This window comes from Trypanosoma conorhini (assembly GCF_003719485.1).
Source record: "Trypanosoma conorhini strain 025E chromosome Unknown Tco_14.4_contig_00007, whole genome shotgun sequence".
In the NCBI taxonomy this organism is placed as follows: domain Eukaryota; phylum Euglenozoa; class Kinetoplastea; order Trypanosomatida; family Trypanosomatidae; genus Trypanosoma; species Trypanosoma conorhini.
In genome coordinates this window covers 1-14,524 of record NW_021704093.1, presented here as the reverse complement: position 1 = coordinate 14,524, position 14,524 = coordinate 1, and the positions used below count along the sequence as shown (strand labels likewise).

At 64.2% G+C, this 14,524-nt stretch overlaps 6 protein-coding genes across 6 annotated transcripts, besides 18 other annotated features; all 6 read right to left on the bottom strand.

Annotated features, from left to right (window-relative positions):
• Positions 1–70: 70 nt before the first annotated feature.
• Positions 71–89: a microsatellite.
• Positions 90–211: 122 nt separating this feature from the next.
• Tco025E_00331 (uncharacterized protein) lies at positions 212–2,896 on the bottom strand (the record flags this gene model as incomplete). Its single annotated transcript, XM_029367274.1, has 1 exon — positions 212–2,896. The coding sequence occupies one exon, from the start codon at positions 2,894–2,896 to the stop codon at positions 212–214; it is 2,685 nt and encodes an 894-aa protein (XP_029232607.1).
• A 360-nt stretch (positions 2,897–3,256) lies between these two features.
• Positions 3,257–3,295: a microsatellite.
• A 157-nt stretch (positions 3,296–3,452) lies between these two features.
• Tco025E_00330 (putative ATP-dependent RNA helicase) lies at positions 3,453–6,092 on the bottom strand (the record flags this gene model as incomplete). Its single annotated transcript, XM_029367273.1, has 1 exon — positions 3,453–6,092. One exon carries the CDS (start codon positions 6,090–6,092, stop codon positions 3,453–3,455), a length of 2,640 nt encoding a protein of 879 aa, XP_029232606.1.
• Positions 6,093–6,161: 69 nt separating this feature from the next.
• Positions 6,162–6,206: a microsatellite.
• Positions 6,207–6,324: 118 nt separating this feature from the next.
• Positions 6,325–6,351: a microsatellite.
• Positions 6,352–6,448: 97 nt separating this feature from the next.
• Positions 6,449–6,477: a microsatellite.
• Positions 6,478–6,704: 227 nt separating this feature from the next.
• Positions 6,705–6,731: a microsatellite.
• Positions 6,732–6,785: 54 nt separating this feature from the next.
• Positions 6,786–6,808: a microsatellite.
• Positions 6,809–6,916: 108 nt separating this feature from the next.
• Positions 6,917–6,984: a sequence feature (A-rich).
• A 384-nt stretch (positions 6,985–7,368) lies between these two features.
• Positions 7,369–7,424: a sequence feature (G-rich).
• Positions 7,425–7,499: 75 nt separating this feature from the next.
• Positions 7,500–7,526: a microsatellite.
• A 122-nt stretch (positions 7,527–7,648) lies between these two features.
• Positions 7,649–7,667: a microsatellite.
• A 124-nt stretch (positions 7,668–7,791) lies between these two features.
• Positions 7,792–7,826: a sequence feature (A-rich).
• A 61-nt stretch (positions 7,827–7,887) lies between these two features.
• Positions 7,888–7,911: a microsatellite.
• A 67-nt stretch (positions 7,912–7,978) lies between these two features.
• On the bottom strand, positions 7,979–9,748 carry Tco025E_00329 (uncharacterized protein; the record flags this gene model as incomplete). Its single annotated transcript, XM_029367272.1, has 1 exon — positions 7,979–9,748. The coding sequence occupies one exon, from the start codon at positions 9,746–9,748 to the stop codon at positions 7,979–7,981; it is 1,770 nt and encodes a 589-aa protein (XP_029232605.1).
• Positions 9,749–9,786: 38 nt separating this feature from the next.
• Positions 9,787–10,257, bottom strand: Tco025E_00328 (uncharacterized protein; the record flags this gene model as incomplete). The annotated part of the gene is made up of 1 exon (XM_029367271.1): positions 9,787–10,257. One exon carries the CDS (start codon positions 10,255–10,257, stop codon positions 9,787–9,789), a length of 471 nt encoding a protein of 156 aa, XP_029232604.1.
• A 72-nt stretch (positions 10,258–10,329) lies between these two features.
• Positions 10,330–10,365: a microsatellite.
• Positions 10,366–10,428: 63 nt separating this feature from the next.
• Positions 10,429–10,477: a microsatellite.
• Positions 10,478–10,565: 88 nt separating this feature from the next.
• Tco025E_00327 (uncharacterized protein) lies at positions 10,566–12,377 on the bottom strand (the record flags this gene model as incomplete). The annotated part of the gene is made up of 1 exon (XM_029367270.1): positions 10,566–12,377. The coding sequence occupies one exon, from the start codon at positions 12,375–12,377 to the stop codon at positions 10,566–10,568; it is 1,812 nt and encodes a 603-aa protein (XP_029232603.1).
• Positions 12,378–12,732: 355 nt separating this feature from the next.
• Positions 12,733–12,790: a microsatellite.
• A 91-nt stretch (positions 12,791–12,881) lies between these two features.
• On the bottom strand, positions 12,882–14,078 carry Tco025E_00326 (uncharacterized protein; the record flags this gene model as incomplete). The annotated part of the gene is made up of 1 exon (XM_029367269.1): positions 12,882–14,078. The coding sequence occupies one exon, from the start codon at positions 14,076–14,078 to the stop codon at positions 12,882–12,884; it is 1,197 nt and encodes a 398-aa protein (XP_029232602.1).
• Positions 14,079–14,189: 111 nt separating this feature from the next.
• Positions 14,190–14,211: a microsatellite.
• Positions 14,212–14,403: 192 nt separating this feature from the next.
• Positions 14,404–14,428: a microsatellite.
• Positions 14,429–14,524: the final 96 nt, after the last annotated feature.

Genomic DNA, 14,524 nt, shown 5'->3' with positions numbered 1-14,524 from the left:
TGCGCCCGATGCGAAAGAAGGAAAAGCAAACAGCAGCAGCGGCTGCACGAATAAAAAGTGGGGAGTCAACGAGTAGGAGGAGGAGGAGGTGCACGCACGGCACCATGCACAGTATCCCTCTACTTGTGCCTCTGCACGATGGGCGCTACGGCGGGCCTCCCTTTTTTTTGCCGAGCCACTTCCCCGCTTCTTCCCTCTTTGCAGCGTATTCTCACAGCCGCAGTCGGTCGATCTCGGCACGCTTGAACTCCACCCGACAGCCCAGCACGCGCCGCTTTTCCTCCGCGGTGAGTCCCTCGCAGACGTCCTGCTCCGCGTCCCTCGGGCTGTCGAGCAGCAGCAGCGAGGTGGCGCCGGTGAGGGGCAGAAACGGCTCCCGCAGCTGCAGCTCGTGGGCGCGCCCGAGGAAAAAGGCGCGTAGCGTGCGCACGTCGCGGTCCACCTGCAGTGCCCCGTACCCGCTGAACGACTTCTGCAGCAGCGCCTGCCACATCGTCCGCACCACGCGCCGCACCAGGGCGAGGAGGAGCATGTCAAAGCAGTGTGTGTCGAGGGCCGCGTCGAAGGGGCACAGCGCCGCATCCGCCGCGGCGACGCAGGCCTGCACCCACGGATCGCTCAGCTCGTAGTGGTAAAACACCTCCTCCGTGAGGTTGTAGGAGAGGGCAGAGAAGCGCTCGAGGTGCGAGGCGAGGTGGGCCTGGTAACAAACCTCTGCGTACTGCGTGACCCACCGCGACACGGCCTCCGCGAGCTCGCGCGCGAGCACGTCCATGTCCTCCGCCTGCTCTGTGAAGCGCAGAAGGTCCTTCACGGAGAAGTTGGCGCGCGCCAACTGCCGCAGTTCCTCCGCAAGCCTCTGAGCGTACGTCGTGGTGCGGTGGGCGGCGGCGGTCCAGCGCAGCAGCCGCGACGGCAGCGTGAGGTCGGGGCGCCGCTGCCGCAACTGCTGCAGCTGCGCCGGCGGCGGCAGCGCGGTGTTCAGCTGCAGCACAGGCACCAGCTTGGACTGCACCAGCTCGATGCAGGCGATAAAGACGGCGGAGATAATTTGCGTCGACTTCGTGTTCACCGCGCGGTGCAGGGCGATGCGAAGAAAGAAGAACACGTCGTCGGGCAGCGTGATCGCGACGTGGTCCGTGGCGGCGTCCGTCATTTTTTCCTCCGCCTCGTCGCCAGCGGCAGCAGCAGCAGCGGCTCCACCACCACCACCGCCGCCCGCCGCAGTGGAGGTGTACAGCGCCGCAAGCCCACTCATAAACGTGGCTGCCTTCTTTGGGGACGACGGACTGCCGTGCGCCTCAGCTCTTCTGCCGCGGCCCGGCAGTGTCGCCTCTCGTGCCGCGACGTGTAGCGCGTCCATCTGCAGCCGAAGGGCCTGCTCAAAGGCCGCGTCAAAGTACAACTTCTGCAGCGGGACAAAAACACCCAGTATCTCCTGCACCGTGTTCATGAGCGGGTTGTCGCGCGAGGACCACAAGGCGTCCACGGAGTCCGTCGCAGCTCCCTGTGGCTCGGGTTGCCGCTCAGCGTCCCCCGCCGTCCCGTGCGTGTACTCTCGCTGCTTCGACTGGGCAAAGGCCCAGTACAAGTGGCAGCACGACACGAGGTGGGACATCTCCTCCAATATTTGATCCGTGCGTCGCGGGTCGACGGGGAGCGGCGCCGCGGAGCTTGCGGGGGGGCCGCTGGGAAGGCGGCTCGCACCGGTGCTGTTTGCGTGCATGTCACCGGCGGCTGTGACGGAGCTCAGCACCTCCTGCCGCTTCTTCAGGAAGTCCTTCAGCACCGGCACACACTGGCTGGTGGACTTGCTGTGCAGCTCCGTCAGCAGCCGCAGCAGCCCGGCGTCGCCAAACGTCTCCCGCATGAACTCCTCCTCGTTCTCGAAGGCGGCCACGACAACGTCGAGGACGGTGGACACCAGCCCAAGGTGGCTCATGCCGGCCTCGGTCGGGTCGTCCATCTTGCGCAGCTCCCGCTCCACCATCTTCTTGAGCGCGGCGATGGTGTGCTCGCAGAGCCACGCGCAGTAGAGCCCGCAGCCCTCCTCGCGGAAGCCCAGCCGCGTCAGCAGCCGCGTGGCGTGCATGATGGTCAGTTTGTCGTTCGCGCGCGAGGCGGTACGGAGCTTCTCTAGCAGCTTCTCCCGCGCCGCCTCGCGCGCCGAGGCAATGATGCCCGCCGCCTCACGACGACGACGACGACAGGGATGTCGCTGACGACGACGGCCGCCGGCGTCTGCGCTCCCCGTCGATTGGGCCGCAGCGGAGCGCGGAGGATGCGGCACGGTTTCCGCGCCATCCGCCGCCTCTGCCTCCGCCCCCGCCGCCTGCCAAACGTTTGCGTCACCCCTGCCTCCTCCGCCCTGCTCCGGCTCGCCGACGCTGCCGTTCTCCGCGCCCGCGTCCGCGTCCGCGCCCTCCTCCTCGTCTTCGTCGTGCTGCAGCAGGGCGGAGGGGGCGCGGCCGCCGAGGTTCGCGCTCGCCGCCTCGTACTTGCAGATGAGCTCCACGGTGCGCTCCAGCTCGCCGGCGTCGATCGTGTCAGTCACCCCGGCCACCGTGCGACGCATCTCCTGCAGGGAGTCCGCCACCACCTGCGCCTCCCGCACCCGGCGCAGCAGCGCGTCCAACTGCTTCACCCGTCGCGAGCTCCGCTCTGCCAGCGAGGCACTCACGCCGATGGTGCGCGCCAGGCTGGCGCTCGTGTCCACGAAGGAGAGCAGCATGCGCCGCGACACCGCCCGTACCTCCTCCACGCACGCCGAGAGGCTTGCAGTGTCGGCCACGGCCTGCGAGACCTCCTCCACGAGCTCGTCCCGGCGCTCGGCACCTTTGGCAATGCGGCGCAGCAGCGCATCCACGCGCTCCTCGAAGTTGTCGAGGCGCTGCATGACGGCTGCGATGCTGGGGGGTCTGGGCGCCTGAAACACGGCGAACGCTGTCGCTTGCCAACAAAGGAGACCAAAATAATACTAATAATAAAATACTGTTGTTCCTGCCGCCGTTCTTGACATGCGTGTGCGGGCGTGCGTGAAGATGGAACGAGCGGGATAGAGACGGACAAAGCGGAAGAAGGGCGGCGAGGCGAAGCGGCGCACGCGCCGTGCTCCCTGCCCGAAGCAAGAAGAATAATAATGCTAACACCAACAGCAACCGAACGGGCAGCAAACAGGCGCAAGCTCCTCCGAGGTCGCATGCAAGTGTAGAGAGGGAAGAGAACCCTCTTCTGCTTTTAATCATTGGGTTCGCGTTTGTGTGGTTTGTTGTTGTTGTTGTTGTTTTTTTGTTGTAACTCCTTCGCGCGTCAATTTCTTTTTCCCTCTGCGCTGTTTCTCCGCTTCTCTTCTGCGACGGGCGGGGCGTGCATCGTCAGAGCCGCCTGCCCTCCCTCCCCGCACAGGCACACAGGCATATGCCGCGCAAGCGAGAGAGCGAGCGGAGTTCCTGCTACGCCGTGATGGCGCCGTACGGGGAGCCCCGCGTGAAGGCCTCCATGAGCGCCACGAGGGCGGGCGGCACCTGCACAAGGCGGCACCGCTGCTGGCGAATCATCTCCGCGCCACGCCCACCGCCGGCGCCGTTCGCCTCGGCGCAGCCCACAAGAAACGCCCAGAGCGGCTGCAGCAGCGGCTCGTCCTGCGGAAACGACGGCGGGGGGGCGCCGCCCGCGGCGCCGTCCCGCTGCGGCGGCTCCGTCCGCCGACGCGTTCGCGGCGGCTCCTCCGCATTCTCTTCAGCCCCCTCGTTATCGTCCGCGTCGTCCGCGGCGCCCAGGGCGAGCAGGTTTGCGTCCACGTCGTTGCCATTCTTCGTGCCTGTCAGCTCGCGTCTGTCGAGTTCCTGCGCCCTGCTCCTTGCGGAGACGCCTGCCAGGCCAAGCGGCTGCTGTGCCGCCGCGTCGTCGCCGCGCAGCACGTGCTGCTGGGCGCGCTGGATCAGCGCAGAGGAAAGGCACAAGAGAGCGACCGCCACCCCGCTCGCCCCCGCGCGGCCGGTTCTGCCGATGCGGTGGATGTACTTCTGCACCGCCTCCTCCCCCGCACTGGCCGCGGCCGCGGCGGGATCGACGCGTGGCATGTCGTAGTTAATCACTAGCGTCACGTTCGGCACGTCCAGGCCGCGGGCGAGGAGGTCGGTGGTGACGAGCACGCGGCGCTCGCCCCGGCGGAAGAGGTCGACGAGGCGGCGCCGCTCCGGCTGCGACTGCTCCGAGTGCACCAGCGCCGTGGAGCGCAGGTTGCCGAGGTTCGGCGCGGGCCGCCGCCGCGGCGGTTGGCCGCCGTCGTGGGAGGTCCCCTGCAGGGCGGGCGGCGCCGCCCCAACGAGCGCCTCCAGCGAGAAGTTCTCCTCCAGCGCGGCGAGGTGGTCCGCCTCCGCACGCAGCTCCTCGCACAGGGCGTCGCAGGTGCGGCGCTCGTTTGCGAAGACCACCACCGGGGGGGCCGCGTACGCCACGTACGCCACGAGCCGGGCAAACTTCATGGGGTGCAGCAGCGGATGGCGGCGGCGCTCCAGCGGCGGCGGTGGATGGGAAGTTTGGCGTGACGTCCCGTGCCCGTCTTCGCCCACGCCGGGGATCGTCGTCGCCTCCGCCGGCGCCCCGCCCGCGTCGCTAGGCAGCATCTCAAACACCTGCGTGATGGTTGCGCAGCGGTTTGGCACCCGCACCACGACGAAGCCGTCCGGCGAAAAATACTTCAGCGCCACCTCCTCGCAGGCTGCGCTCAGTGTGGCGGTGAACATCACCGTCTGCCGCGGCAGCGGACACCGCTCGAGCACGGCGACAAGCGTGTCCCTCTGGTGCTCCTCAATCATGCGGTCGGCCTCATCCATGACGACGAGGCGCGTGTTGCCCAGGGCGAGCAGCCGCTGCTGCAGCAGCGCCTCCAGCTGCCCCAGCGTGCCAACCACCACGTGGGCGCCCCTCGCCAGCTCATCGTACTGCGCCTCCACCGCCTCCCCGCCCACCACCTTCACCACGCGAATCTCGTCCAGCGTGTTGTGCCCCGCGGCCGCGCTCTCGCCGCCGGCGTCCTTGTACTCCTCCTGTAGCAGTCGCCGCAACTCTGTGGCAGGGACGCCGTGCACAAGGTCCAGCGCCTCCCGCGTCACCTGCTCGGCAAGCTCGCGTGTGGGCACCATCACGAGCGCCAGCGGGCCGTGTGAGATGAGGCTCTCATTGCCAAGCAGCCGTGGGGTGCGGCGCAGGACGTCCGCCAAGAGCGGGACAAGGTAGGCCGCAGTCTTGCCGCTGCCGGTCTCGGCCACGCCAAGCACGTCAACCCTTCCGCTTGGGGTCGCCGCTGCCGCCATGAGAAGCGGGACACACTGCGCCTGAATCGGCGTCGGAAGCACGTAGCGGCGAGCGACAAGCGTTCCAAGCGCAAGCGGCAGCCGGGCCTCCTCCCAGCAGCGCACCGGAGAAAGTGCGTCGGCGGTGTACCGCAGAGGTCGCCTCTGCTGCTCGGGTTGCTGCTGGCCGGCTGGACGGCGGGACACCACCTCCACAGCGATCCCCACCTGCGCGCGAAACACGTCCCACCCCGCCGGCGTCATTTCCTGCAGCGGACGTTGACTCCAGTGCGACGCCTGCCGCGGATGTGCCAGCTGTGGCTCGTGCTCGCCCGCCACCGCCTCCCCCGTGACCAACGGCAGCGACGACGGATTTGCGGGGGCGACGGAGGCCGGTGGTTGCAGCTGCTGCTGCCGTCGCAGTTTGCGCTGCAGCAGCGGATCCCGCGGCCCAACACCGCGGCGGGCGAGGGACGGAGGCACTACCGGCGCAGCGCCCACGGACGGAGCCCCCGCTTTCCGCGCCGCCGCGTCGCCGTCGGGCCGCTGCTGCTGCTGCTGCGGCGGCGGCGGCGGGCGATGTCCCTCGTGCCCCGCCTCTGCGAAGCGCACGACGGCGCCGTAGAGCGGCGAGGCCCGCACCGCCGCAGGGGGCGCCGCGCCCCCGGCATCCCGCGCCGAGAGCAGCTGCCGCACTTTGTGCGGGAAGGCCATGTTGACGTCACCGGTGGGGCCGTCAAAGAGGCGCGGCGCCGGCGCACCCGCGCCGTGGCCATCCCCCGTCGCGCTCGCCATCGTCGCGGCCGCGCGTGTCCGGGACTCACGTGCGAGCAGCGCCGCAACCCGCGGCGAAACGCGACAAGCGACGAAGAAGAAGAACTAACGAAGAAGTGGAGGAAACGAGAAGAAAGTGGCGGCGGCCGCGTGGTTGGGGGGGAGGCGACGAAGGCAGCGCGAGGCGGAAGACGGGGGAAGAAAAAAAGAAAAAACAAGAGTGAACGAGAAGCACGCGCAGGAACAGGGAGGGAAAAAACAAACAAACAAACAAAAAACAGCAGCAGCGACGAGGCCAAAAGCAACGCGCAAAGCGCCCTACGACGACGAAGCAGCAAAAAAAAAAGTAAGCATAAAGTCTGGAAAGACCAGGAAGGAAAAAACAACAACAACAAACAAACAAGCAGAGTTTTAAAGCACAGTGCAGAAGAAAGTAGTCACTACGCCCACCGACAGAAAAAAAAAAAGAAGGTGGACAAGGGAGGGAAAAAGCGAGGCGCACGCAAGCGTGTCTGCTTCTGCTTATACGTGGGCCAGGCACACGCACACACAAACGCACATTAGCCAAACTTCTTACACGCGGGCGGACGCGGCGAAGCATTGACGCCGGGCCCCGCCAGAAGAGAGCGGCGGAAAAAACAAACAAACAAACAAACAAACGAGAATGGAGAGTTGTGAACGGCAGTGAGGCGTGACAAAAAGGCGGGAACTCACAGAGAGAGAGAGAGAGAGAGGGAACCAGCGGAAGCATAAGCACCCGACATCCCTCCCCTTTCCTCGCTGGAAGAGCACCTTAGCCGCACTCCCGCATGTCTACCAAGCAAAAATCATCCTTGCCTCGTTCCTCCTTGTCGCCTTGCTATGTCCTTTTGCCTTCCTTTTCTTTTGCTTTTGCTCTTTTCCTTTTTCCTTTGCACCCTACTCTGGTGTCTTCTCTTCCCAAGACACTCGCACTTGATGTTGTTGTTGTTTTCTTTTTTTTTGCACTTTTATCGCCTTCGCCACACTTCCCGCCGTTTTGTGGGTACTGACAACACTTCTTTTCCTTTTTTTTTCGTTTTCCTCCCAAATCGTCTCCCCCACCTCCCCACCCCACACACCACCCCCTCCGCGCTGGCCGCCGGACTGTCTTGCTTCGTCGCCGTTTCGCATCCCCCGCTGCTTCGCAGCGAACTTCGCGTGTGCCTCATTGTCGTCGTATTCGGGGGGGGGGGGGTGTTCGCTTGCGTGTGTTTGCTCCCTCTCTCTCTGTGCGGCACACTCTGCGCCTCTCCCTGGGGCCTCCAGCGTCCGCGTTCGCCCCCTCCTCCCCGCTCCCCGCTCCCCCCATTTCCGCTCGTCCGTCTACCCCGCGTGCCTGCACGTGCGCCGCTGCACCGCAACACACGCTGAGGAAGAGGCGAGGGAGGGGCGGAACAATCGCGTTGGAACAACAACAACAAAACAAAACAAAAAGTACGTACTGCGCACGCCCAAAGACGCCGCATTTCCACAACAGAACACAACCACACAAAAAAAGCAAAAAAAAACACACTCACTCGCAGTAACTTCACAGCTACGTCAGCGTCCATCCACCTACACACACACACACACTCATGCGCGCATACGCATACGGCGGGGGGGGGGGTGCCCCGTTTGCGTCGGGCCCGACGTTATTGCAAGCGCGCATGTGTGCCGACAGAAGGGGGATCCGAGAATGAGTACTTGGCGCTTTTTAATCCTTTTATTTCTAATCCTTTTCTTTTGTTTTGTTTTGCTGTCCATCTATGCCCACGTGCATGTGTGCGTGTGTGTGGTTGAGTTTCACCACCTACACCTCTTTCCCTCTCTCTGTCTCTCTTCAAGGTTTTTTTTTGCGTGTGTGTATCACCACTCTACGCTGCTTTTGCGGTTGCCGGGCGGCGCGACTAGAGCTCGTCAAGCATGCGGTCCAGGTCCGCCCTTGGGCTGCGGCTGTTCTGCCCCGGGGTTGCACCGGCGGCGTTGGCTGTTTGGTTGCCTTCGCTGCGGCGGTGGCGGTGGCGGTGGCGGCTGCTGCTTCGTCTACTGTGGCGTCTGCCGCGGCCCCCCTCCACGCCGCCGTTGGTTTCCCCGCCGTCCTCGTCGCGCGCGTCGGATCGGCTGCGGTGCTCGCGCGACCTAGGGCGGTGGTGGCCGCCGCTGTGGTGCCGCCGCCGCGGCGTGCCGACGCCGCCAGCCTCCTCCGCCGGCGCCCCTGCCGCGAGGTCAGTCGCGGGGCCGGCGGCTTCGGCGACCATCGCCCCACTTACGTCGCTCGCGTGACGGCGGCGGCGGTGCTGGCGTTGGCGGCGGCGCGAGCTGCTGCTGCTGCTGCGGTGTCTGTGGCGCCTTGCGCCGCCCTCCCGCACCTCCAGCTCCACCGCCGCCGCGCCAGGCTGCGGGAGCTGTTGGCTCACTCGCGGCATGACGCCGATTGGGTACGCGTTCTGCATCCGCATGTACCACTCGTACTGGTACTGGTGCCACGCCGACATCGTGGGGTCGCGGTCGACGTTGGGGCACTCGCAGAGGTCAATGAGAGGCGCGGTGCTGCCTGTCATGAGGCGCCACGCCGGCTCCGAGAAGCCGGCGCGTTTCACGTCGTTGAAGTCCATAAAAAACATGTCGCAACGAATGCAACCGGGCATCTCATCGAGGGGAAGCGCGGGGCGCAGGTTCCCAATGCCGGGCTTGCACAAGGTGCGGATAAGCAGCCACGGCACAAAGAAGACGACCCACAAGACCAACTCGACAAATATGTTTACGAGGGGCCAGGCGAGGTATACCGTGACGCAAATGACAGAGGCGGTAAAACGGGTATTGTATTCGACCAGAAAATCTCGCAGTTTTCCCTTTGTAGAGTGACGGTAATAGGAATAAAAGTCCCAGTAGGAGTACAAGAGATTGCACACCCAAAAGAAGACAGCCACACCCATCACAAACCACGCAATGCGCATGAATTCGTAGAAGGGCGTGCCGTATAACTGAATGGGCCCTTCGCTGGGGGGCACAGCAGATGGTATTGCAAACTGCTGCCGCTGCTGCTGGACTTGTTGTTGTTGTTGTTGTTGTTGTTGCTGTTGTTGCTGCTGCTGCTGCTGCTGCTGCTGATCCTTCGGTTCCTGCGCAGCTGCGCCCTCCTCCAATTCACGGGCAGAATTGTCCAATTCATGCTTGCCTTCGTTCTTACTTTCGCGCTTGCGGCCGCGCTTCCGTTGCGGCGGCTCCTGCTCCTGCCCCTGCTGCTGCTGCTGCTGCGGCGGCGGCTGAGGGTTGAGGGCAAGGTTGGCCTCGCGCTCAAGCTTGCGGCGCTGGCAATCCACGATGTTGGCGTAAACAAACGCAAAGATGGAGAACAGCATGGCGAGGAAGTACAGGGTGTAGCACTGCATGTTCCACGCGCCGAGCTGGACGGCAAGCGTGTTTGCGTTGAGATTATTATTCAAGCAGACACGACCAGAGACACCGAGCAGGCGCCTGAAGGTGCAGCTGGAATTCGCAACAATAAGGTCCTCTATGGAGCTCTGCAGTTCAACGGTGTCGGTGGCGCCAAACTCCTTGAACAGGTCCTTACCTACCCCCAAGGCCACCACCACGATGAAGGCCACAATGCTCAAGATGGTAAATAAAACCATCACACAATAGGTGTAGTCACAACGGGAGGTGAGGCAATCCATGCATCCCGGCGTCGTCGGTGGTCCACAGCAGTACGGATCTATTGGGCCGGCGTTGCAGAAACAGCCGCCACCCGTGGCTCCGCAGCCACCGCAGAGTCCAGGCTGGCCGGGAGTGCCACAACCCATTTCCTCACAGCAACCCTGCTGATTGTACCCCTGCATGTACGGCGGCATCCCCCACGCCGACGGTGGACCGAGCTGCGGCTGTGGAAACATGGGAGGCTGCTGCTGCTGCTGCTGCTGCTGCTGCTGACCTGGAGCAACATTGCTTGGGACGGCATGTACGGAGGCGGGTACGATGACTGCATCCCCACGGAAGGCGGCGCGCCATTCATCGCCTGCCACTGCGGCCCCAGCGACATCCGTGGTTGAGGCAGCTGCTGCGGCGAAGGCGGCGGCGGCGGCTGCTGCCGCGGAGTTGGCGGTGGTGTTTGCTGGAGCTGTGTTTGCTGGGGCTGGGGCGGCGGGTACCAAAGGCCGGGCCCTGGCGGCCGAACCTGCTGCGCCATTAGATGGGTGTCTACGTGTGTATCTGCTACTTCCGTCAAATAACTTTGCGGCCGCGGAGTCGTGTGAGAGGCAAAAACAAACAAACAAAAAAAACAACAACAAACAAATTACACGCAACACTCAGAACCGTACGATAGGCACACAGACATGAGGAAAAGAGGGGACAGCAGCAAAAGCAAGAAAAAAAAACAAAAACAAAAAAAACAAAAACAATAACAACTAATAGCAAGAAAACTAATGCAGGCAAATATGACGCGTGTTGTAGGAGCAAACAACAGAGCGAATCATAATACAACGCCCGTCTTATTCAGAGTTCGATAGCGTGGCGGTTATCCTCGCGGCGCCACTTCTCCCAGACGGCCTGGGCGTCGTGGTAGCTCCTGTAGCTGCGCGCGCACGGCCGCTCCACCTGTGCGGGACGGTGCATGTGACGCGGGTGTCCATCCAACGTGGTGTTCCCCGCCGCGTAGTTCACCACCGCTGCGCCGCAGAGGCGGCACGCTGAGCACGGCGTCGTGCCCTTCGGCAGGTAGGAGCAGGTCTCGACGCAGGCGCGACACGCCTGACGGCTGGCGGTGTCCAGGGCGCCAAACACGGCGGGTGTGCCGCTGCCGCTAAGCGGGAGACAGAGGTGGTAGGCAAGGAGATGCAAGTAGCCGCGGGTGGCACGGCCCCAATAATTGCGCTCCTCCGCCACCATGGCATCAAACCGCCGGTCGACCTTGTCGATGCGAAACACGCTTCCACCGCTCGCGTTGCCGTGCTCGTTGCCCACCATCCAGTTGTGTGGCAGGGGATCGCTGTAGCGCGGCGTGGCGATCATGCCGCCCAGCAGCCGCAGGCGCTCGTAGTGGGAGATGCCCATCCCGAGCAGGCTGTCAACGCTCACTGAGGGAATGTACTGCAGGGGATGAATCACGCGGTCCGCCGTCCGCGTGGCGTTGGAGCGCGCCAGTTGGACCACGCGGTAGCCCACCTGACTGTTGTTGTAGGCGCAGACCACCGCGCGCCCCCACTGCACAAGCGGGGCATCCCACGTCTTGCGGCAGACACGCGACGAGCGTCTCACGGTGAGCCGAAACAGCCGTAGCCGGGCACGGCCGCCTGCGTCGTTGTCGGGGCCAGCACTCACGCCCCTGAGACCACGACGAGGCTGCGGGCGCCGCACGACAAACTCCGCCACGACGTCGCAGTCCACCACGGCGTTCACCTGCAGCTCGCGCAGGGCGTCTGCGTTCAGCTGCACGGGACGGGGGACACAACGCAGCCACTGCCGCCGCAGCGCGTCGCAGCTCAGCTGCGGGAGAGCTGCCAGGACGGCACCGCTGTTGTGCAGGGCGTGCGCGACAAGCTGCACGAGCCCGTCGCCCGTCTCCCCGGCCTGCAGGAGCGGTGCGAGCGGCAAGGCAATCGTCGACACACTAACAAAGTTGCAGGAGGTGAAAAATGGCGCAAAGCCGCCCAAAAACCCGTCGCGCGCGACCACGCGGATGAGGTTGGGCAGGGGTGGGGCTGCTTCCAGCGGGAAGCCGCGCGCCGCGTCGTCGGGGTGGTAGACGCAAAGCACCGTGCTGCGCGGGTGGCGCCGCGCGAGTGCGACTCCGATGCGGCAGCCGTAGTCCACAACGACGGGGGCGGTGTCGTGCGTGGCGGCCGCAATGAAGTTGCCGAGGTGCGCCAGCAGCAGCTCCCCCACCTCCCGCAGGTAGTCGGCGGTGAGGGCGCGCAGCGGGAAGGTGTCGGGGCGGGCGCCGTCGTCCGCAGGCAGCATCGACACCACATTCCGCCGCGCCCGCGCAACCTCCTCCGCGCCGACGGGGTTCGTGTTGTCGCTGCCCTGCAGCTCCTCACCCCGCCGGCGCCGCCGCTGCTGCCGCTCGTACTCGCGCAGCAGCCGCTCGCCTACCAGTCGCGGGGCAAAGACGGGAGAAGGGACGCGTAGGAAGATTTGAACCGCCCCCGCTACCTCGGGGCCCGCCGCGCCCGCCTCCTCCGCGCCCCTGCCGGGGCCCCGCGCGACGGCGCTGCTGTTGCACACCGCCACCGCCAGCAGCAGCAGCAGCAGGACTACACCAGCGAGGGCCGTAACCACGCGCCCACGCTGGCGCCGCCGCGACATGTGCCACTATTACTATTATTGTTATTTTGCTGCTTGATTTCTTTTTCTTTTTTTTTCGTTCTCTCCCCACTTGTAGCCGTACTATGCGTGTGCACGTGTATTATGTCTCTGGGCGTGTGAAAGGAAGGAAGGAAAATCAATTGGGTTCGGAAACGATGACGGCCTCCGCGCAGCCCTGCCCTTCCCTCCACTCCAGCCTTCTTTTTGTTTTTCTTCTTTGTCACTGCACAGTTGCGAGGTCGTGCGTGCCTCCGCACCGCTTCTTTGCCTTCTGTGGGCCGTTGCGTGGGGAAACAGCCGCAATTCAGTCAACACGGCGCTTCTTTTGTCGTCTCCCGCTCCTCCTCCACAGAGGACACAAAAGACCTACAATACAGACAGAGCCACCCACCACACACACACACACACACGCAATCCCCATCCCTCTCGCTCTCGCTCTCGCGCTGCGGCTCCTTCTCCTCCCCCATACAAGTCCTACCCCCCTCCCCCAACCGCAACAGCGCCTCAAATGTGGCGGTAGTCGTAGTCCTCCGGGTTCATCCCGGCATCCTCCACGCTGCTGTTCGACTGCGACATCTCCGGCGCCCCGAGCTTCGTCAGCCCCCGCACCCACCACTCCATCTCCTGCTCCGTCTGGATCAGCTGGCCCTTCCCAAACTCCAGCCGCAGCTCCGTCCACTCCTCCCGCGCCGCCACGTCGGAGGCGGCGCCCCTGTCGAGGTTCTCCTGCGTTCCCATCGCCCACAGCCCCTTGTGGTCAATCTCAAAGACAAACGCGTTCGTCAGCTTCAGCGCAAAGTTCATGTTGAGTGACGGCACTAGCTTTTGCCGCGCCAGGTTCAGCATGCGGAGGAAGCGTGGCGCGCACCGGCAGAGCGGGTCGGGGTCGGGGATGGCGGGCTCCCACACCCGCTGCGTCTGTGAGACGACGTTCATCCACAGCTTCACGTCCGGCCGCAGCCGCAGCAGGGCGAAGGTCTCCGGCTTGATGACGTAAATGGGCCGCTCCTCGTCCTCCTCGGCGGTGGGGTTGCGCTCGCGCTCCTTGAACTTGGCACGCCAGTCGCTGCTGCTCATGCGTCGCATGCGCTTCTCGTCCTCCTCGCGCTCCCGGCGCTCAATGGCGACGACCTCCTCCTCCGTCTTGCTGTGCTTGCGGTTCCACATGTCCTGCGCGATGCTGTGGATCACCGGGTGTCGCGAAAAGGTGGTCTCCCACGCCTCCTGCTGCATGTCGCCGGCGAGCAGCTCCAGCGGGCCGGAGAGAATTGCCCGCGGCGGCAGCGTGCCGAGCTGCTTAAACCAGTGAAACAACTGGGGGTCGGTGTGCCCCACCATGAGACTCCCCCGCGAGCACTCGAGGACGTTGTGAAAGTGCTCCGAGTTCTTTGGCACCGCCACGACGAGGGACCAGTTCTCGTCCCCGGTGAACTTGTGCATGGCGTGGGGCTGCAGGTCACTTTTGACGGGCGCATCCCCCGCCTCCTCCTCCTTGCCGCCGCCGCCGCCAGGGCCGGAGCCGGTGCCCATGGGAATGCCGGTCTCCTTCAGCCGCCGCACGTTGCTTGTCGTGAGTTGTCCGGTGCGGTACGTCCAGAGCGTGTTGAAGAGGCGCGTGTTGTACGGGGCGTCGCGGTTGGACTGCACCTTCTGCTTGATGGTGCGCCCCACGCCCCCCGCCGCGGCTCTGCCGGTTGACATCTAACACAGACGCTCAGGGAAACTGAGAGAAGACGGCAAAAATGCGTCAACCAGCAATACAGAAAAAAGAAAACAAAAAAAAGGAAAACATAATGTATGGGGTGTAACTTCCACAAACACACACACACACACAAAGACGCTCGTGACAACACGCCGCCTCCCTCTTCTGCCCCCTCACTGCCCCTCCGCAACGCCTGTCGGCGGGGGCCTGTCCAGCTGGCGGCAACAGGGCGGGAAAGGCGTGGCGGCGTAAAGGGACAGAGAAGGAAAGAAAGAGAAAAAGTCTGCATGCTTTGCCAACACCACCGCCATTTTCCTCGTGTCGTATATATACATATATATACGTATATTCGCTTTTTTTTAAAAAAAAATTCTGACTTCTACGCTCCCACGCACACGCACTCACACACGAGGAAGGAAAGAGAAGGGAAAACAGGTGTGCCCTC